The sequence below is a fragment of the Achroia grisella genome, unplaced genomic scaffold (genome assembly GCF_030625045.1).
Source record: "Achroia grisella isolate CSIRO2021 unplaced genomic scaffold, CSIRO_AGI_Agris_v1 utg6360, whole genome shotgun sequence".
NCBI lineage: Eukaryota > Metazoa > Arthropoda > Insecta > Lepidoptera > Pyralidae > Achroia > Achroia grisella.
In genome coordinates, this window is record NW_026712972.1 from 44,966 (window position 1) to 69,194 (window position 24,229).

At 33.2% G+C, this 24,229-nt stretch overlaps 1 protein-coding gene across 1 annotated transcript; it reads right to left on the minus strand.

The window, feature by feature from the left end:
• Positions 1-2,462: 2,462 nt before the first annotated feature.
• LOC131849096 (uncharacterized) lies at positions 2,463-24,006 on the minus strand. The gene is made up of 11 exons (XM_059199084.1): positions 23,940-24,006; positions 22,646-22,834; positions 19,679-19,828; positions 19,147-19,153; positions 16,572-16,703; positions 15,061-15,228; positions 14,070-14,259; positions 11,101-11,252; positions 7,661-7,776; positions 5,880-6,038; positions 2,463-5,143 (listed from the first exon to the last, which is right to left on the minus strand). Exons 1-11 carry the CDS (start codon positions 24,004-24,006, stop codon positions 2,586-2,588), a joined length of 3,888 nt encoding a protein of 1,295 aa, XP_059055067.1. The 3' UTR covers positions 2,463-2,585.
• Positions 24,007-24,229: the final 223 nt, after the last annotated feature.

Below are 24,229 nucleotides of genomic sequence, written 5' to 3' on the forward strand. Positions count from 1 at the left end.
GTAAAATCTAAATATATAACTCAAAGGTGACTGACATAGTGATCTATCAACGCACAGTCCAAACCACTGGGCGGATCGGGCTGAATTTTGGTATGCAAGTAGATGTTATAACGTAGGCATCCGCTAAGAAAGGATTTTGATAAATTCTACCCCCAAGGAAATAAAATAGGGGAGGAAAGTTTGTATGAAACTTTGTCAATTTTAAACCGACCAGGCTGAGATTTTGCATGCATAAAGCTACTATGACGTTGGCATCCCCTGAGAAAGGAATTCGATAAATTCCACCCCTAATCTATCCCCAAATTAACGCGAGCGAAGCCGCGGGCAAAAGCTAGTACTCTTATATTCTTTATGTGTATGTCCTAAAATTACAGAGTAGCTAGAAGGAATAGTAACTATCTGATGGCTCAGATGAAAAATGTTTTTAAAGTGAAATTCTGTATAGACCGAAAAATCCTAAAACAGCCGGTATTAGAATGTTTCGGTAAAGGAAAAGAGTAACCGTCGCGCCGTGCGCGGAGAGCGGAGCTTCCACTGTTATATGTTAGAGAAAAAGAATTGTTCGTTGAAGTTTCACTTCTACTATGTTTCCCATTACAGATTTCTTTTTTTTTAATGGAATGGTGTACGCACATACGCTAACGATCTCTACTAGCGGGACGTCAGTTGATAAGATGAACATGAGGCCAGATCAGTTAGCCCATCGTTACCAATTCACCAGAATTATCATGATAATTTTCAGAGGAAAAAGCGTGGAGTCAACCTGATGTGGTACATTGCTAGCAAAAGCCACGTTACTAACAATCTTCCCCCTTCATAGAAAGTGTTAATAGTCGCATTAGGATTGGCGGTCCTCCAATGTGCGGTTGTTTAGAATTTTTTGGCACGCACAACCACATAGGCTAACAACGCACTTGAAATTGCCGTAGTGCTGCTGGTGATTATGGGCGATGATAATTACTTAGCATCAGGTGAGCTCGTTTGTCCCCTATGTTATAAAAAGCAACTACGTGAGGAGGTCGTGATGCTTTTCTGCATCACGATTTTTGCTGAGAACTAATATGTTATATTTTAAACTGACATATCTCGCCTATGAATTAAACTGCCATATCTCGATGTTCGACTGAAATCCTTGACGGCACAAGTAAGCTTTATTAAAAATTTCTTCATCTGAAAAAAAAATGGTGGGATGGTTACATGTATGAAGACAATAAGTAAAGCCTTCAAGTCTTATTCTTTCCCATTTCTGATCGATTATTTTTTGACAGACTTTGCAGTACATCTTTGCCCTTTGATTTTTCACCTATCTACGTATATTTTTTGCCTATAACATACTGAATGTGACGTATAAAGAGGCTTATAATCGGCAAGATTTTAATTGCCCAAGTTTTTGCATTCATGAGAGATCAGAGGCCTAATTGAGGGCGAGTTGTGACGTAAAGCTTCTTCAATGGAATCATGACTCCAGTTACAAACTTACCGTTGTTGATAAGGAGTTTAATGCTAACTGTTTAACTATGGTCCCTGCAGTAAGATTCAAGCGAAATAACTTGAAATTATAATATATAAAAAAATAGTTAAGTAATATTACAACTCTATTAGAATATCTGTTTTTATTTAAGACTCACTCGAGTTTATCTATAGAAATAACACACGCAATAAATAGTTTAAATTTCCAACCTGTTATATTACCCTTGTACAATTTTTTTCAACAGTATTATCTACAAAATTAGTAGCACGGCACGACGTCTAGATATCTTTTTAATTGTATATGCTATCTTATATTTATTAATTTATTTATATATGACGTGAGTCAGAGTAAAATATTTGCCAATCATCAGTGCTATTTCTTTGCTCTCATTATATTATGCTTGTCTTAAATCCCCTTGACTATTTATATACTCAGTATTCTGACTGTATATAATATACTTTCAAAAGTTTCTAAAGTAACAAGGTATGCTAAATCGCTACACCACCATTGTCGTTCAATTCTTTAAATTGATGTATTTTTTACTGCTCTAGTAATTCCTAGGTCCTAACGCAATTTATTTGATGATATTTACACGTTAATTATACGCGCAAAAATTAGTTTGTTAAATCCAATATTTTATTGAATTAAACAAAAAAGATTACAAATATATCAGAATGAATACGTTTGTAACTTAGGCCACGTCAAGGATCAAGCGGGCTTCCAAAGTCACAGCATTTGAAGGCAAAGATCGGAGATGCTGCGAAAGATCACTTAATTCCTCGGGTTTTATTATAACTGTTTTCATTAAACTGTGTAAAGTTTGAATGCCTTATTTATGCAGACGTATCAAATAGCTTATCGTTCAAACAAATATAATGGAATATTAAAGTAACTCGCTAATTATGCATTGATCATACGAGAATGAAAAATTGGGTGTAGCACTTTTATTTTATGGTTTAAATAAAATAATAATTAGATTAATGTATGAATAATAGTATATTTTAAATGCATTACAATTATGTTTGGCGTGGTATTCATGTGGATAGAAATAAATTTAATTAACATACTTTATAATCTTGCTGGAACATCTGTATATATACCGCATATATATTCTCTAAGGTTTTAAATCTTTCTTTATTTCAATTTTTTTTACCGTGCCAGTACTTGTTTCTGTGTCATTAGAAGATCCGGAATTTGAATACTCCAATGTACTAGAACTGCTTTTGCTTTTATTACTGCCCTTCTTACCTTTAATACTTTTAGACAAAATTGAAGCAGGCTTGATTGATCGTTTTGGTTTTAATTTTACAGCCTTTTCTGGGGGCCTATGGATACTTTCTGTTCTATGTTGAAGTTTATTTAAACTAAAATTTGGTTTGATTTGGGCCGTTTTATCTAATTCACTTATACCAGGTAAGTGCAAATCAGATATATAAATATAATCTTCATTGCTCTTAGGAGCAACTTCTCTCTTATTTATTTTTACTGGTACGATCTCTAATTTTTTTTCAAATATTGTATCCGGCCCTTTAGTATCTAACAACGTTTCACTCATATTAGTTGGCGATTCTATTCCACCAACCAATTCTTTTATAAGTTTGTCTTCTGTGAGATCATCTAAGAAATCTTCTTCTTCTTCGTCATCTATATTTTCTTCGTCATCAGAACAGAATGAAGAAAAAGATGTTATGGAACCTGCTTGAGAATGAAAATCATCAGGTAATCTTATTCTGGGAATATTAGATGGTAATTCTATTTGACTTGAGGGGGCTTTTATAATTATCCTCGGATCTTGTAATAATGGAATGTTACTTGATGCTATTATCACTTTAGGATAGTCTCTTTCTATTGGTGTTGTTATTACTGAACCAGTTGGACTTTTTTGCGTGATAGAATCAGGTAGTCTGATATTTGTTTGACTGGAGTCGTAATGTGGTGTTAAAGAATCAATATTTTCATAATTATTATCAGAATTATATGTTTCCGATATTTTACTGGATTTAAAGGAATCGAAAGAGTTTAAAGGTTTTGTATTTCTGTAAGCAAGGCGACGATCTAACGTTGTTGTTCTAGGAGGAGGCTGTGGTGGGACTTTAGGGCGATCACATTGATTATCTGCATTTTCAATATAATTTCGAAATGTTTGTAAACTAGTAGGTTGTAAGGATAATCGTTTTTGCGTTTTAGGTAAATCTGGAAGTACTTTCGGAAAGTTTCTTCTTTTTATAGTTAATAAAGCTTCTTCAGCAGTCAAAGGTTCAACTTTGGTACGTTCATCATATGATGTTACATTTATATCATTTCTAAAAGTAACAGGAGGAAGGATATTAATAATTTGATTACCACACTCTCTTTTATCTTTCATAAGTTTATCATAGTTAACATCAGTTACAGGATCTGAAGAGGAATGTTTGTGAGAAATTCTTAACGGTTTTTCTTGGTCAACTGACAACATTACTACGTTAGTATATGTTTTTGTTTCATTAATTTCATCAACAGGGTTATTTTGTACTATATTCAAATTAATATCGTCTTCAGTTCTAGATTTTTCTAGTATATTTTCATTATTGGAATGCCTTGTTTCTCCACAGTCAAATGATTTATAAATTTCTATCGGCTCTTGTTTTAGTATAGAGTTTGTACGTGCAGCTGGTGTAGCGTCGATTGCTACAGATACTTTCTTTGATTTAATACTTTCTGTTCCCTTGCTTCTGAGAGAATCACTAGATTTTCTAGTCTGTTTTATACTCAATGTTGAATTTTTGTTGCTTCCTATAGAAGAGTGTGAGTCTAGGGCAGATGTTGAAGTGGTTTTCTCAGACGTTCTTGTTTTGTTACCAGATTTTCTGTAAGCATTATTTGTTGAATTCACATCTTCAACATTGTTGACTTCTTTTTTAGAACGCTTTACATCGGATAATAATTCTTCGGATCTAGTAAAAGGTTTAATTACAGTCAACATTTTGTCGTTGTTTAAATCGGAGTTTGATTTCCTCATAATGCCTGGAGAACATCTATGCATAACTTCGTTAGCAATCCAGTCTCTTACCTTTGTATGCGCATCCAATGTGCTAGTAGATAGATGTCTTCTCAATTGAAATCTTTCTCTAAATCCTCCTGAATCATCAGACTTAGGTGTTTTACATGGTTCCGACTTTTTCTTGTGCTTTTTTTTATCACGTAATTTATTAAAACTCATAGACTTTATAACGCTGCAACCATTTTTAAACGTCTGTAAAGCACTTTTGTCATCTTTGGAACCTTTTTGTCCTATTACATCAACTTCCCCGACATCTGCACGAGGTTGTCGAGGGATTTCAAAAGCTTGCTCTCGAATACGTAACTTACGTTTCTTAAAGTATAATATGGAACATATACCTACATTTACAGCTAAGAATAATATACCGAGTGATATAATAAGGGTTACAGTAGCGCCAGACATCTTTACTGGTAAATTAGGATTTAGAGGTTTCTCAGTAGGTTGAACTGCTTTGTCCATTAAATTCGGTGGTACTGTACGTGGAATGGGTTTCATTGACTGTGTCTGCCCATATATTATATCTGGCTCTGATCGCGTCTCCGGAGGAGAGTACAATCGAACCCTACCATATGTAGGAGCACTATATCGAGGAGGCTCCGCCACTTGAGGCTTCCATATTTTTTGGATTGGATCTGTGGAGTATACATAGAATTATTATTGAATTATTTGACACGTAGATTATTACAGATATTGTAGTCTGCGGTCGTATTCATGTCATTCACTCATATATCACTACAATAACTCTAATATCGTCTGTAAATAACATTTGTAATAAAAAAAAATCTAAGCCGTTTAATGAACTATTTATGTTTAAATTATATCCAAAACTATACAGCATAGTAAGTAGAGGCTACGCTTTGCTATATTTTATTTGATTTCTTATTTAATCAGTACCTTTCTATACTCACTTTTTGTATAATCAATAATCCGTTCTTATAATATACAATCAACTATTACAGAGATAAACTGTATACTTCTGTTTTCCTTTTTGATTGCTAACTCTACTATATTGCTCACAGTGTTATTGTAATATAAATTTATAAATTATACTATTATTTCATGGTTAACCTCAAAACTTGCTTTATTTACTTCATTATGTGTAATCGAATAAAATAAATTGTTAATTTTTTTTAATAAACTTATTTTCTATTTTGTATATAATAGGTCTGAATTACATATTGATGTCATAATTTTCCCAGAGGATAATATTTTTGTACATTATTTATATAAATTTCATCCGTGCGTAGAACACGTACAAGTATGTAATGAGTACGTGATCGATTATCAATATATTCGTTCAAGTATGATCTCGCTAGGAAATTCATTAGGAATATTGCTAATAATATGAGTGCTTTGTAGTTGCTTCACCTGGGACACGGTGTGTTGACTTAGGTTTCTGTGTGGTCGGCCTAGGAGTGTACTCGAGTAGTGGATCAATAAGGAACCTCCTCATCTTTTTAGGTAACGTCTCAAGCCAGAAGTTCGTGTAGTTCGAACGATACAGACTGCTGATGTACGGTGGTATATCTGAAAAAGGTTGAAACTGATTGAAAAGGAATAATACTAACATAAAAGAATATACCAGTCGAGTCTCTTGCCAGTTCTTCGCAAACGAAGTTAAAAGCTAGCCGAACTGGAACTATCCATCTTCAATAACATTTTTCAAAATACCTACTAAGGTATTTTGAAAAATGTTATTGAAGATTGAAACTGACTGAAACGAAAGAATAATGAAATATAACAATGTATCAGTCGAGTTTCATACTAGTTCTTCTCAACTGGAGTTGTTTGAGGAACTGGACCGGATGATAGGGATAAAAATATGACGTACACGAAGGGCCAAAAGGTCCTTTGTGAATTCTTAAGTTTGGAATTTTGAACCTTAAATCATCTTGAACTTAGGTTCAGATCTTCATACCAGTGGAAAAATTATATTTTATTAAAAAATGCCTACTCAACTATAAAAGCATTTATTCATGTAGGACATTTTAACTACTTTATTTATATTTAAATTTGAGCGCGTTTGGCCGCAATCTCAGCTGATGTTAAGTGATGATGCGGTCTAAGCTGGTACACGCAAGCTCAAATAGTGCCTATTCACTCTTAACTTGAAAGACCCAATGTTGTAAGAGGCCGGAAAAATAGACGCTGGTAGAGAGTTCCACTCCTTAGCTGGTCGCACAAGGAAAGTTGATGCAAAACGGTTAGTTCGAGCAGCTGGGATATCAACAGCGTATGTGTGGAGCTGCTCTCTACGTCTTATTGTACGTTGATGGAACAGTGCTGGAGGAATGAGGTTTTGCAGTTTTTAAACACATTTGCCAAAATGGATCCTATACAACACCGTTAGACAACCCACTACTTTTCACTACTTACACATTTACATTATTTAAAATCATTGTTTTGATTTCTATTACATTCATAAAGTCATCCAATAATAGTTTTTCTCATATATCATCCACGTACAGACAGCGATCAGTTAATTTTTATTGTATCTTTTATATATATAGAAATTATTATCTATTTCCATAGGACATCGCGAGTGATCGACTGAACCGATTACGCCTATTCTTTTTTGTTGGGTTTGTTGTTGTCAACAGAATGTTCTTACGAAGGGAACAAATTAAGAATATGTCAATCTTTTATTAATTATACCAATGGGAAATCACACACATACACGCCACTAACTATCACATACTCCACACCTAGCGACAAATTCTACAACTTCACCTCACAAATATGTACATGTAATATTTTTAAGATGTATTACAATAGCACAGTAAGTCCCCGGAGAGAGCTTGGAGATCTGTAGTATAGGTTTTCTAGTTCAGACTCCAGACTCTCAAAAGGAATAACTTGTAAGGTGAAATTTATTAATTTTTCTTTTCATATTGTAATATTTCCTTGTGAGCACTAAAATAAAGATTATTATTATTATTATTTACGCTATTGTTGCATTTTCTCAGCTTTTGCTGGTTTTTTCCACACTTACGGGCCAAAACCAAGCGCGTATGTGTATGTGTGTATGTGTGAGTGTGTGTGCTTATTGTGTGACTGGTGTTATTATTATTATTATTATTCATAGACAGAACAACAGCTAGTGTATAGATAAAAGACAATTTCAGAATATATTTCAGGTGACGACTTACCCAACTTCAAATACGACTGATGCTCGACATCGTACTCCGGCCATTCCACATTGTACTGACCCCAGTGTTTGTGGTCTAACGTGAAGTACTTATTCACGCTTTGTGTGTTGGGCGTACTGAAATTAAAAAACAAAATAAAAAAAAAGTAAAAATGAATGAATATAAATATAATGAAGAGATACTTGTAGAGACGTTTATTATAAGAAAGCGCAGTAACAGAAGTAATAATAAAACAATTGTATAAAAAGAACTCTCATATTTTAAATATGGATAAACGAATATAAAAACTGCCAGTGACTGTAGGTCTAGCAAAAAACTTATTGTAGTATAAATGAATTTTTGTATGCAGAGGTTAATTATTATGTACTATATTAATGATATATCAAATCAAAACAAAATATCTTTATTCATGTTAGGTCTATTACAGACTTTTTTATCTATAACTAGCTGACACACTTCGTCTGCATACTTACTTGACATTTATCATTATATTTCGCCCAATTTACATAATATATTTTTAAATTATATCCCATATTATTCTGATATATAAGCTACATTATTGTAAAGTTTCATCAAAATCCGTTCAGCAGTTTTCGCGTGAAAGAGTAACAAACATCCATCCATACCCACAAAGTTTGCGTTTATACTCATTACATAGTATAAAACAAAGTCGCTGTCGCTGTCTGTCCATCCCTATATATGCTTAAATCTTTAAAAATCTTAGTTAATCTTAGTAAGGTAGTTTTAAAGATATAAGCATACATAGGGACGGATAGCGAGAGCGACTTTGTTTTATACTATGTAATGATAACAAATGTGATAACATATATGTAATAAACACTACAACCTATGTTATAAACATTTTATATATTACAGCCGTTTATTCGCTGCTTCCAGCAAGTACTTCGTGAAATTTTAATCGCAATTATTCTAGTTACACAAAGACGTTCCTAAATTAAAAAATAAGCTTAAACAAGGACAAAGTAGGCCAATAATTAAAATACATTCATTGGACGTTTATTTACTTTAATATTCAGAGCAACACACAAGTTTCTTGCTTGTTATTATTTTGCTGAGACACCATTCCTAATGAGCGGTAGTTTAAAAAAAAATGTTATGACTATTCAAATACAAAAGTGCTTCAATGTAAGTTTATTTGAATAAATGATTTTCTATTCTATTCGAAATTTATTGTATACTCGTATTTTTTTTTTATAATTTCAGGACAATTCACATCTAGTCGCGCCATCTGTTCCCAAGTTAAGTTAGGTACAGCTTATGTTACAGATACTAGATAACTGATACAAGTACATAGATATTTTTTTTTTCGTAAAATTATACATAGAAAACAACCAGACCGATATATTTTGCTATTTAAAAAAAGAGGTTGGTTGTAGAAGGGTGATATTTAGGTAAATATATTTATTTTTTATGATGTAGCATTAAAAATACATAGGTATAAATATTGTAAAAAAGTAAAACAAATTGTGAATATGTTACCCTTATCGATTAGCGATATAAAAATAAATAACTTCTACTTAGACCTACCGAGTATATATATAAATCTTCATCAAAATCGGTTAAGCCGTTTCAGAGAAATAACGCTGTGACGCGAGATTTGTATATATATTACATACTAGCTGTTCCCGCGACTTCGTCCACGTGGAATTTTACTAAAATATTTTCTTCTAAAATAAAAGTAGCCTAAGTTGCTCCTTATTACATCAGCTACTTGCCAACAAAAGTCCCGTCAAAATCGGTCCAGCTATTTCAGAGATTACCCGGAACAAACAGACAGATACTCCAATTTTATTTATTTGCAGAAATAGAAAATTTCAGAGGGCACCCTTATTTCAGGGATAACAACCTATTCTTAGACGTACCGAGTATATATATAAAATGTCATCAAAATCGTCTAAGCCGTTTCGGAGAATTGGTAAACTGGCTGATACGTCATACTCGTGAATGAATGCTGCTTATAGGAACTGGTGTGTACTTAATCTTATGGTGTACTTAATATCTGAAGTTAATAAATTAATGCTAGTTAGTGATTTGTATTCGCACGTTTCGAATTGGAAATGTAAAATTACAATGATTATTTAAAAGAGCAACACGCAAGTTTCTTGCTTGTTCTTGTGATGAGACAACTTTCCAAATGTGCGGTAGATTAAAAGAATAATAACTATGACATATAGATATTTATATATGACTAGCTGTCCCGGCAAAAGTTGTTTTGCCTTAAAATAAAAAAAAAATTAGGGGTGGACTACCCCTAACATTTAGGGGGATGAAAAATAGATGTTGGCCGATTCTCATACCTACTCAATACGCTCACAAAATTTCATGAGAATCGGTCAAGCCGTTTCGGAGGAGTATGGGAACGAAAACTGTGACACGAGAATTGTATATATAAGATATAGTTTATTTGAATAAATGATTTTCTATTCTATTCTATTCTAGAATGGAATATATAGATTATTAGAATATTTCAAATATACATTACTTAGTATAGATTTCGTTATGAATTTATTTTATCTAAACATTTATAGAGAGTTAAAAATCTTAGCCGTATAAAGTAAAAGAATTAAATATAAACAGAGTAAAAAAAATGTGTTTTCGTTTACAAATTCGCTTTTGAACGCTTGAAAATATTCATCATTTAATCATTAATCACACAGTCGAAAACATGGCGCCTGCTGTGATCTCAAGAATGATAAGTGGTTCTTTGGAGTTATTTAACTTATTTCCTAAAGCAATTCGTTATTAATTTATAAATCTGAGAAAAGAAAATTTATTACGTGACGCACAAACGGCCGCCTACAATATCCTGTTGCATTATTTATTCCTTATTAGTAAGATTTCCCCGTTTTTGAAACATTTTTCATTCTTGCTCTGCTGGTATTGATCGTAGAGTATAGCGTATATATTATATAATATAGAGTCGTCTCTTCTCTTCTCTTTCAGTGTCTGTCAGTCCACTCGGACGTACGCCTCTTGCATAATTTCCACTCTGTTCAATTTTCGGCACAACTTATCTAGGTAGGCCCAGTTGTCATTTTTTTTGTTCTGTTTTTCCCTTTTCAGGGAAAGGCAAAAGGACTCAGCCCATACAGCCATTGTATTCAGTAGTGTTTTCATATATTTTTTTCCAAATAATTATCTTCACAAGTTATAAATCTTGAAATGTTGATATGACGTACTCAAAAACAGGTTTGTAAGTTACTGGGTTCTTCAAAAGATTCTGGTTGGAGCGCGGGATCTCCATTTTATCATATATATTGATCAATGTATCAATAAATATTAATCGCTGGTTGATGTCAGACCATCTGACAATTGGTCTGCCATCCTAGGTTGCCACATTAGGTATCTGCATGTCCATCTATGACAGATGGACATGCAGATCTACGTCACGTAATATAAAAAATAAAAAAGCTTTTTACCCGATTTTTACGAAGTTCGTCCACAATCTCATCATTACTTCACTCAACAGCTTCTCCTTCTGCGTATATTCTGTATGGAAGTGCGTATTCGCACCGCCAAGAGGTACTCCCAATACATACGGCAATTCCTCGCCGTGGACGCTTTTGTTTAACTGAAATTCAAAGAATTCATATTAGAAATCAATCATTACTATTATTTCTATCTAAATATATATAACTCAAAGGTGACTGACATAGTGATCTATCAACGCACCGCCCAACTGCATGGATCGGGCTGAAATTTGGCATGCAGGTAGACGTTATGACGTAGGCATCCGCTAAGAATTTTGATTAATTCTACCCCCAAAGGGATAAAATAGGGGATGAAAGTTTGTATGAAACTTTGTCAACAAGCTAAGCTAGCTAAAGCTTGTGTTATGTATGTGTGTATTACTAGATAACTGATACAAATACATAGATATTTTTATTTTTCGAAAATACATAATTATTATATATAGAAAATACTCAGACCGACACAAACAATCATAGTCATGAATACAAAATGTTAGTGCTATGCGAGGAATCGAATCCGCGATTATTGGAAGTAAAGCGGCATGCTAAACCGCTAGACCACCGAGGTCGTCGAATATTCTATTTTGTTAACTGATCAATGTTGTGTATTTTTTTTATATTTATATTAATATTACTAGCTGTGCCCGCGGTTCTACCTGCGTTAAATTTTATATAAAATATAGTCTATATGTTATACTGATACATAAGCTATATTATTGAAAAGTTTCATCAAAATCCGTTCAGTAGTTTTTGCGTGAAAGAGTAACAAACATTCATACTCACAAACATTAGCGTTTATAATATATATATATATATATCTACACAGGTGTACATGTATTATATATATAAACCTTCCTCTTGAATCACTCTATCTATTAAAAAAACCGCATCAAAATCCGTTGCGTAGTTTTAAAGATTTAAGCATACATAGGGACGGACAGACAGCGACAGTGACTTTGTTTTATACTATGTAATGATTAATATTAAGATTACTCTACTATATATATGCCCTCTAATGCAAAATTAAAGTTTTATCTATATATATAAATAAAATTGGAGTATCTGTTTGTGATATTGAAATAAACCGCGAGCGGAGCGATGGTAAAAGGTGGCCGTCGGCATCATGTCGAACAATTCCTCAGAACACAGTCCGTTGTATAATCTGTAGAACACACAAAGCGAAGCGAAGTCTCTGTTGTCTGTATGTCTGTAACCTGTTGGTATTGAGCTCTCAAAAATACGTTTGCCATTGCTTTTGTGATTGAGTGAGTATTGTTCGTGAAACTTTTTCATCGGTTGTCTCTACTTAATAGTTCGACGTATTTATTATTTACACTTGAATGACACCTGCCTTTCTTCAGCGAAAGGAAAATGAACAGACGGTGTATTCCAAATAAGTAAAAATATTGATAGCGTCGAATAGAAAGTTTATTTTAAGTCGACTCAGTGGTTTTCTGTTATTGTGTTTTAAATAAAGATTCCTTTGAGAAAATTATTTTGGTGTTCATCAATGTAATACTGTGTCTATTTTTAAACTTTTGTATTTAATGTACATTAAATATATATATTATGACCTCGGTGGTCTAGCGGTCTAGCACACTGTTTTACGACCGATGGTCGCGGGTTCGATTCATCGTACGGCACAAACAGTTGTATTCATGAGTATGATTGTTTGTATCGGCCTGGGTGTTTTCTATGTATAAAATGTATTTATTTACAAAAAATATATATATGTATGTATATGTATCAGTTATCTATTACCTATAGTAACTAACTTGGGTCTAGATGGCGCTGTGTGAATTGTCCTGAGATTACTATTATATATTTATTCATAGCGCTAACAATATTATCTGATTGCACTAAGAATGAGTGCGTAGGGGTTGCTATATTGATTATCGCATGCCTCTTACTTGTTATTATGTAATTATTTACATAAAAAAAACATCCATTCAAAAGAGCAACACACAAGTTTCTTATTCATTATTCTTGTAATGAATCTGAGTTCCGAATGAGTGGTAGAATCAAAAATATGACTATTCAAAAGTGCTTGTATTGAGTTTATTTGAATAAAGATTATTTGTATTTATATTTCTTATATTATTAACCGGGTCTTAACACGACTAATTTTAAATCTCTCGACGTTTCGACTAGGTTGCACTAGCCGTGGTCACGGCTTGAGAAACTGATTTGAGTACCGACGATGTCAATGCAGATACCCTGATTGCTGTGTCGCGATCTTTTGTTGGACAATCTAGTAACGGTTGAAGAAAAACCTTCCGGTACCTATCTACATTGACGTCGCTGTTACTCCAGTCAAAGCGTGACGTGAGTGCAAATTAGTCGAAATGTCAAGAGTGGTAAATTGTGGTATCGTGGTATGGACTTGTAATTTTTTGAGCATGGATTGGTGTTTGTTACAGCTAATCTATACATATAAATAAAATTGGAGCGTCTGTTTGTAATATTGAAATAATCGTTTTTTACACACTGCGTCAAACAGTTAAATAATATGTCGATGATCCATAAGAACGAGTACTACTAAATTAAGGTGTACACAATTACAATTACATTTATAAATTATTTATTTTTTACTAGCTACTCGCCCCGGCTTCTCATGGGTGTACTTCTATACATGTAAATAAAATTGAAGTGTCTGTTTGTAAAATTGAAATAACCGTTTTTTACTACATGAATATAAATACGGTACATACACCGAAATAACATTTTTTATAATTTTTGTCTGTCTGTCTGTTTGTTCCGGCTAATCTCTGAAAAGGCTGGACCGATTTTGACGGGACTTTTTTTGGCAGGTAGCTAAAATAATAAGGAGTAACTTAGGCTACTTCTATTTTAGAAAAATGAAGTTAAATTCCACGCGGACGAAGTCGCGTGTCAGCTGGTATACATATAAAACTCACCGGTGCATAGTCTGTGCTGACAGAATTGTGTCCAAATACGTAGAAATACGATTGTCTATTGGCTTTTGATTGGTAGTTCGCGAAATTGATGGCTGGAGAAAGAGTTCTGGCGTCGCTGAATATATTTAATATCACATCCCTGTTAGCTTCTACGCTCCAACGCTGAGGGTCCAGTTTCGATGGTGAATACCTTAAAAAAATTGTCGAAGTTTTTTTTTTAATTTTTATTTATAAAGAAAACTTGCAATCAGTCACTTGGACTATAAACATTTTTAATTTAAAAAAAAGTTGCAATGTGTCGCTTGGACTATAAACAGATGTGGTGTCTAATATATAGGTAGAGTGCAACTCAACTAAATGTCAGTCTCCTGTCTGGCTATATTGGTAAAATAAATCACACTTTAAAAAAATAAATGTCTAAGTAAAAATAATTTATTCATATACGACATTTACAGATATAAATTTGAATATATATCATCATCATTGCCTTGCCTTTATCCCATTATTTGTGATAGGCGCAGTATGTCATTCTCTTCCACTGCTCTCTATCGGTCGTCATATCTGAACATACTCTTCTTTTATTCATATCATCTTTCACACAATCCATCCATCTTTTCTTAGGGCGTCCCCTCCCTTTACATCCATCCACATTCATATTTTTATTATATAACAATATTAATAATAATCTCAGGACAATTCACGCAGCGCCATCTAGGCCCAAGTTAATCTAGCTAAATCTTTTGTTACTGGTACTATGTAATTGATAAAAATACTTCGATTTTTTTTGGTAAATACATAAATAATATACACAGAAAACATCCAGACCGATGCAAACAATTATACTTATGAAAGAAATGTTTACACCGTGCGAGGAATCGAACCCGCGACCATTAGAAGCAAAGCGGTGTAGCACCGCTAGAATACTGAGCTTGTCGTCTTATATAAGTAATATGGAGTATAGTTAGATAAAATAAATAAAATCCATACTTACTGTTTCAATATATCCTTCAATGCCTCTCTACCAGCCCCTTCGAAAATAATTTTATTATATTTGACAATAAAATCATCCCTTTGATTTTCTAGAATACCATGGTCGAGTTCAATGACCCCGAAATCGTGATAGCTCTCCATTTCTGTCACTCCGCTTAGAAGTTGATATCTGAATAAGAAAAAAATAAGCATTTGATATTCTACTAGCTGTTCCCGCGACTTCGTCCGCATGGAATTTAACTTTGTTTTACTAAAATAAAAAGTAGCCTAAGTTATTCCTTATTACATCAGCTACCAGCCAAAAAAGTCCCGTCAAAAAAGGTCGAAATTAGCCGGAATAAATAGACAGACAGACAGAGAGACTAAAATTGTAAAAAATGTTATTTTGGTATATGTACCGTATTTATATTTATATGCATGTAGTAAAAAACAGTAGAAATAGAAATAGAAATAGAAATAATCTTTATTCAAATAAACTCATTACAAGCACTTTTGAATAGTCATATTTTGATTCTACCACTCATTCGGAATGCAGATTCATCACAAGAAGAATGAGCAAGAAACTTGTGTGTTGCTCTTTTTGATAGATGTTTTTTTTATATAAATAATTACAGTGTAACAAGTAAGAGGCATGCGACAATCAACATAGAAATCGCTACGCACTCATTATTAGTGTAATCAGATAATATTGTCAGTGCTATGTATTTAAAATTTTTCTACAAAAACATTATTATCGTTAACGAATTCTTCAATTTTATAGTAGGCTTTTTTGCAAAGGAAGTGTTTTATTTGACATTTAAATCTTTTTTCTGGCAGATTTATAACAGACTCTGGTATTTTATTGTAAAACCTTACGCAATTGCCATAAAACGAATTACTAACTTTAGCCAAACGACATTTAGGTAAAATAAGTTATTTCAATATTACAAACAGACACTCCAATTGTATTTATATGTATAGATAATTACATCTCGTCGTTTCGACTAGATTGCACTAGCCGCGGTGTTTTAAAATGAATGGTCATGAGCTCACTGCTCATCAACGTTTAACATATTATGTTATCTGTGGTTTAACTATATTAATAACTATGTAGCTGACCCGTGCAACTTCGTCTGTGTTTCATTTCCCAACCTTTTGTAATATTTTCATTGCAGCTCCGCTCCTATTGATCGCAGCGTAATGTTATATAGCTTAAAGCCTTCCTCGACAAATGTACTATTGGACACAAAAATATTTTTTTAATTCGAACCAGTAGTTCCTGAGATTAGCACGTTCAAACAAACAAACTCTTCAGTATTATAATAGTATATATAGTATACTCGATATTCGCCCCGTGTTTGCACGGATGTATATGTATTATAGATATAAACCTTCCTCTTGAATCACTGTATCTATTAAAAAAACTCGTTGCATAGTTTTAAAGATTTAAGCATACATAGAGACAGACAGCGACAGTAACTTTGTTTTATACTATGTAGTGATGATGTGTATTAAACGCAAAAGTATTGTTACCTGCTCAACAAGTTAGGAAAAGACTCCATCGTCTCCTTAGGCTCGTTGGTTATGAAATTACCGGCTACCGTGGGACCTAGAGGCGTCTCGAATTCTCTCGCCAATATCTGAACCTTCTTGATCTCTGATAATCTGTAGAATAAAAATTAAATTTTTAAACTGTGATATGGCAATAGTTAATTTAGATTACGTTGGTATGGATCTGATGGTAAAGGGGTACCGTAACCTATACACGCCTGAGGCACTAGGGGTGTCATGTGCGCATTGTCGATCCGTAAACAACCATAATATACCGTTCTTGAAAAACCCTATGCTGTAGTTATTCGCAAAAACCTTGGCAGGTAGTTCATTCTACAATCGAAGTGTGTAGAGGAAGCTCCTCTGAAACCACAGAGTCTGAAACCACTTTGGTTCTAGAGTGTGGGGATGAATTCCCTGTCGATGGCGAGTGATGCAATGCTCAAAGGTAGTCGTAGGTAGAGATGTGTCAACTCAAGTTACTAACTCGAGTTAACTCGAGTTGAATTCTGCCAACTCGAGTTGGAAGAATTCAACTGGGTAAATAAATGAATCAAATTAAAGAGCGAGAGCATGATTCTGTCATCGAACTGACAATGACATGAAATTTTTATATCATACAATTTTCACTCGTCACAAATACCATATTTCAATATTGATTTGAGGTTGTTATCATTTTACTTTCGCATATTCGTCCGATTATCTTATCAATAAAATAGTTACGTATTCCATAAGTCCTTCCGCGGCTTTAAAGTGCCATTTCTACTCGCCCTCTAAAGTTCGGTGAAGCTGTCAAGGCTAGCTGCGCCCAAAAACATTAGAATTGTTCGAAAAATTAAAAAAAAATATTCCAGGTAACACGAGTCAACTCGAGTTAACTCGAGTCATGTTTATTACGAGTTAGCACATCTCTAGTCGTAGGTATGTCCAACAAATCTTCAGAATACAGTCCGTTGTATATTTGATAGAACACACAAAGCGATGCATCCATTTAAGTGGAGTAATGTAATGATGTAATTGTACTACACAATCACACTTTTTAGGATGCTTCATTAAATATCAAACCACAGGTTTTGTGCTTAACGACAGCGCTTTAGCGCTGGATACTTTCCTATGACAAATATTACAAGGATTATTTAAAAGAGCAACACACAAGTTTCTTGCTCGTTCTTCTTGTGATGAGACAGCTTTCCGAACGAGTGGTAGATAAAAAACAAATTGTTATGACTATTCAAAAGTGCTTAAATTAATTTTATTTGAATAAATGATTTTCTATTCTATTCTATTCTATTCTATTATTTATTTTAATACTACGCGGACAAAATCGCGTGTAAAAGCTAGTTATTTACAAAAAAGTATAACGTAAAGAAAAATCTAATATTTTTCATTGGCATTAATATTTAATACAATTGTGTTGGAACGTAGGCCTCATAATTTTTATTTATTTATTTGTATAATCAACAGCAGAAGTGTTTTTCGAACGATGATATAATATTACTACTCTTGGATAATTCTCACAGTATCTAACTTCCATCTAACCAGTCCTTCTGATCGATCCCTCGTTCAGTTCATACGGGGATAGAAATGACGTCGGCCTGAGCCCTGACTCCAACCCTCGGTGTCTGAGTCTGAGGGCACCACTATGGGTTACCCTCAGACAGTAAAGTCCGTTAGGCGGGTTGGCCTTCAGCCACTCCATAAGTCCTTCCGCGGGTTTGGAGTGCCATCTGCACACGCCCCTATCGTCTGGTGAAGCTGTAAAGGCCAGCTGCGGCCAACAGCATCAAACTAGTCCGTCATAAAAATCTAAGCAGAGCTTGTGTTGTAGGTACTAGATCATTGATATAAATAGATAGATTTTTTTTTCTCAATACATAAGGTAATATTTATAGAAAACACCCACAACGATAAAAACCATTATACTCATGAATTCAAATATTTATATGTATCTATATTATATATTTCACTTACTTAAATAAATTATGATGCAGGTACATTTTTTATAATTATATACATAACATACTAAACCGATACAAACTATATACGAATAAAAACATATGAACGTAAGAGGACTCGGTGGTCTAGCGGTTTAGCACACATCATTACTCGCGATGGTCGCGGGTTCGATCCTGGCACGGAGCAAACATTTGCATTCATGAGTATAACTGCATTTATCGTCCTGGATTTTTCTATGTATTTATAATTAAGTATTTACATTAGTTTTCTGACTAAGCAGAGCTTGTGTAATGGGTATAACACAAACTCTGCTTAGTTTGGAACTAGATGGCGCTGTTTCAATAGGCCAAAATTATTTTTAATACTTATTTATTTGTTTGCTGTACCTAATTGAAAGCCTAAACTTTTTTTTTAAATTAAACAAAAGTGAATATTAAAAATTTTGAGCAGAGTTTTAAAATCTTTTCCGCTTTGACTGTACTCACAAATACATTAGCCTGATTATACCAAAAGGTACGTGCTTTGGGTATTGATATATAGGCTCAAAGAAAAGTGGATCAAATTGAAAAAGGCCCGGGTTCCCACAAATTATAAAACTGACCCGCGCTCTACAAAGGTCAAACCAGTTAAATATATGTCGATGAAGGGTCCATAAGAACAAGTACTACTAAATTGCGGTGTACACAATTACAATTACATTCATGAACTAGTTGTACCCGCGACTTCGTCTACGTGGAATTTAAGTTTATTTTTCTAAAAAAAGTACCCTAAGTTACTCTTTATTGCATCAGCTACCTGCCAATAAAAGTTTCGTCAAAATCGGTCCAGCCATTTCAGAGATTAGCCGGAACAAACAGACAGACAGACAGACAAAAATTGGAATAAATGTTATTTTGGTGTATGTACCGTATTTATATTAATATGCATGTAGTAAAAAACCGTTATTTCAATGTTACAAACAGACACTCCAATTTTATTTACATGTATAGATATATAGATGTCATATACATATGTTTGCATAAGACCTTTATTGTGATATTATGGAATGCAAATGAAGTAATAAATACTTAATATATATATATATATATATATATATATATATATATATATATATATATAAAAAAAACACTTACGGTTTATTTGTAGACAACTCATCAGATTCTTTGAACTGGGATTACAGCCTATACTCTGGGCTACTTGTAGTGTGTATTGCAATGGATTCTTTGTCATAGCCCAATCCGATAATGCTGAGCCCGACATCAAAATGGCTCGATGGAATAAACCTTAAAAAAAAAACAATTTATGGCTTCGTGAATTGTCTTGAGATTATTATTATTATCTATTAACCCAGTCCTGTATCCTCATTTTTCGAGGCGGGACAATAACTAAACAATGCAGCCTACCTAGGACTCTCTTTTTTCCCTCCCCCTTATACCATTTATACAATACTAGCTACTCGCCCCGGCTTCACACAGATATACATGTATTAGTATATATAAACCTTCATCTTGAATCACTCTATCTATTAAAAAAAACCGCTTCAAAATCCGTTGCGTAATTTTAAAGATTTAAGCATACATAGGGACAGACAGCGACAGCGACTTTGTTTTATACTATGTAATAATGAAGAGAGCATAGTCCTAGTGGCTTCAACTTACATCAGAAAAAGTCGTGAGTTCAAATCATGCAAACAATTTTTGATTCATTTCCCTGATTAGTACGATCGTGCATGGTAATAGCACGGGATTTTCATTTAATGTTAGACATAGACACCTATATAATATACAGTGTAAATATACTGGCTTTAAAAAAAATAATTCAATTGTGTTTCTTGCCAGTTCTTCTCAATTGGATCTATATACCGAACTGGACTGTAGGGAAAATATTATAATATAAAAAATTAGATGTTCATAAGTGGCTAAAATCTCTCACATGAATAAATTTTTGAACTTCAATTTGATTTAACTTCCTTCCAAACACACAAAAATGTATTACCAACAGATGAACACGACTTTGATATATATCATTTACATTTATACATTTGAAAGTATATTATTTCCAGCCAAATGAAGAGAACAAATGAAATATTTTAACAAAAGAAATAACGTATAATAACAAAAACAAAGATAATATAGTCAGACATATTACGAACAAAATAGAATACAGAAAATATCGGAGAAAGTAAGTGAAGTGTATTTGTGAACGTCGTGTTTATAGATGTCGCTGTATATCAAATTACTAGCAGTATATATCAATACTAATTACATATATAGTGTACTAAGCGAAACGATGCCTACAATTTTTATCGAGAAACGAGGGAAATAGACAGCAAAACATATGACGACCTCGGTGGTCTAGCGGTCAAGCACATCGCTTTACGACCGATGGTCGCGGGTTCGATTCCTCGCACGGCATAAATATTTGTATTCATGAGTATGATTGTTTGTATCGGTCTGGGTGTTTTCTATATATAATATGTATTTATTTACAAAAAAAAAATCTATGTATATGTATCAGGTATCTAGTACTCATAACACAAGCTTTAGCTAGCTTAACTTGGGTCTAGATGGTGCTGTGTGAATTGTCCTGAGATTATTGTAATTTTTTTTTTTTCTCAGCTTATGCTGGTTTTCTCCACACTTACGGGCCGAAACCAAGTAAGTGCAGAGTGTGTGTATGTGTGTGTGCGCGTGTGTGTACGCGCGCGCATATGTGCGTGCGTGTGAGCGCGTGTGTGTATGTGTGAGTGTGTGTGTACTATTATTATTATTATTTTTAAAACAAAACAAACAAAGGTTTATATATATGATACATGTACACCCATGCGAAGCCCGGGCGAGTAGCTAGTAATGAATAATCTACACGAAAACTTATTAATGTGTTTTGAAATCATTACCTAACTAATATAGGCATCATAATTCTAATTATGCAACGTGTAAGGTTCAGTTTAATGATGCATTAACATTGATGGAGTGTACGTAATTTGAGAAGCACGCATTGAAAATATGGTTCTATATTTTTAGTTACAATACCTGCATTATCGGCATTGGTAGTATACCGGTTTAGCACACCGTGTTACCTCCAACGGTTGCGGGTTTGATTCCTCGTACGGTACAAATATTTGTATTCGTGAGTATGATTTGTTGTATTAATCTGGGTATTTTCTATGTACAATACGATTACGAAAAAATAATATTTATTTATGGATTTGTACACAGCCTTATTTCTATTTTTTGTATAGCTACAAAATTTGTATTATGAATACTAAAAAACTTAAATATCGTAATTTTTGCTTAGAACTAGATGGCGTTGTGTGAAAGAAATAACGTCTCTAGTTCTAATTCATACAACGCTTGTAAAGCAAGCTGTTTATCATAAGAATTGGGGAAGAAGCAGATGTCATTTTACACAGCCTATATTTTTTTATATAACTACAAAATTTGTGTTCTGAGTACTAAAAAATTTAAATATCGTATTTTTTGCTCAGAACTAGATGGCGCGATGTGAAATCAATAGTGCCTCTAGTTCTAATGTACACAACGCTTACAAAGCAGGTTCCTGGCCGTCAGAATTAGATAAGAAGCAAATGACATTTTACACCGCCTTATTTATATATTTTTTTATCTACAAAATTTGTATTATGAGTAGTAAAAAACTTAAATATCGTATTTTTAGGTTAGAATTAAATATTGTATTTTTTGCTTAGAACTAGATGGCGCTGTGTGAAATAAATAGTGCCTCTAGTTGTAATGCATATAACAGTTGCAAAGTAAGCTGCTTGCCGTCTGAATTAGGTAAGAAGCAGATAACATTTTACACAACCTTAGTTCTATCTTTTTTTTATATATATATAACTATAAAATTTGTATTATGAGTGCTAAAAACTTAAATATCGTATTTTTTACTTAGAACTAGTTGGCGTTGTGTGAAAGAAATAACGTCTCTAGTTCTAATGCATACAACATTTGCAAAGCTAGTTCCTTGCCGTCAGAATTAGTCAAATGAGTTTTAACACAGTCGATCTAAAATTATTAAAAATCAATATTCTTACCATACATCCATCTTTGTTCGTTCTGAACTATTGAAAACAAAGTTCTTACCATTAGATATAGGTGATAGGATCAAAAAGTTGACACAGGCTGCACCCGTACCGTGACCCATCAGTGTCACAGATGTAGGATCTCCGTTTAGATCCTGTATATTGTCCTTGATCCAGGTGAGTGCTGCAAGCTGATCCAGCAGTCCATTATTACCGTATTCATGTTCTGTTGTGCTTGGCTTCATAAAACCTAGATAAAAGTTTATAAAAATTTATTTATATATTATTTCTGTTTATGAAACACGTTGTCTGGCGTAGATTGATAAACTTTCGTAGATTGCGTTCTTTTGTAAGATTTGATTTCTTAAGATATCAGTACTAACATCGATAAGTGAATTCTGGTAAAAGAACAAAAGAAGAAGAAGAAACACGAAATTAATACATAATTAGAAAATATCTAGACCGATGCTAACAATCATACTTATGAATATAAATTGTTGTACTGTGCGAAGAATCGAGCTCGCGACTATTACCGATTACCGATATGGTTTAGCATATGTACTTACTTCCAATACTCGCGAGCTCGATTCTTCGCACAGTACAACAATTTACAATATGTAACATTTATTCCTTTTTTAAAAATTCTTTATTCTTTCAGTGAAAAATTTGTACCGCCACTTGTTATTTACTTTTAGTACGTGATTTTCAGTAGTTAGATTTTAGATTTTGAACTTATTTACAGAAAAATATAATCGCTGGAACTGAGGTACCAACATAGGTGACTTTTTACATTGTCTACCTCAGTAAAAAAACTGATTATCAATAGTCGGATTTTAGTTTTTAAACTTATTTATAAAAAACAGTATTAGCTGGAACTGAGGTACTAACATAGGCGACTATTTATATTGTCTACCTCAGTAAAAAAACTGATTATCAATAGTCGGATTTTAGTTTTTAAACTTATTTATAAAAACAGTATTAGCTGGAACTGAGGTACTAACATAGGCGACTATTTATATTGTCTACCTCAGTAAAAAACTGATTATCAATAGTCGGATTTTAGTTTTTAAACTTATTTATAAAAAAAAATTATTACCTGAAACTGAGGTACCAACATAGGCGACTATTTACAATATCTACCTCAGTAAAATAAACTGATTATCAATAGTTGGATTTTAGTTCTTGAGTTTATTTATAAAAAAAAAAATAATTGGGGAAACTGAGGTACCAATAGAAGTGACTTTTTACTACTACTGTAAAATTTATTGAAATTAATTATAAAAAAAAATAGATGAAATTGAGGTACCAACATAGGCGTACATTTTGATCAAGTGTACCTCAGTAAAAAAACTTACCAAGTATTCCCAATCTGAAGTTTAAAGTAATCACCATTATATTACCGTGGCAGCCAGTATCTGCCATCGTACGGGTTACGTGGGAGCTCACTAAACGAGTCGCCATGAATGAAGACAAGCACTGGGAATTTCTTGGTCTTTGTATCTGTAATATATATTTTTTTAATAATTAGTCTAGTGCGAATGGAATGGGAATGACTAGGATTGCGGATAATGTTATTATTTGTTTCTTTATTCTTCTTTATGATAATTTATAGGTAATTTTTTTTTTTTTTTTGGTTTAGATGTCT

Coding starts and splice junctions, on each gene's coding strand:
- LOC131849096 (XM_059199084.1), bottom strand. CDS start 24,006: ATGGCAGATACTGGCTGCCACGGTAATATAATGGTGATTACTTTAAAC. Junction 19,829..22,645: donor CCTATCACCTATATCTAATG/GTAAGAACTTTG, acceptor TTTTTTTTTAAG/GTTTATTCCATCGAGCCATT. Junction 5,144..5,879: donor GTCAACACACCGTGTCCCAG/GTGAAGCAACTA, acceptor TATACTCCACAG/ATCCAATCCAAAAAATATGG.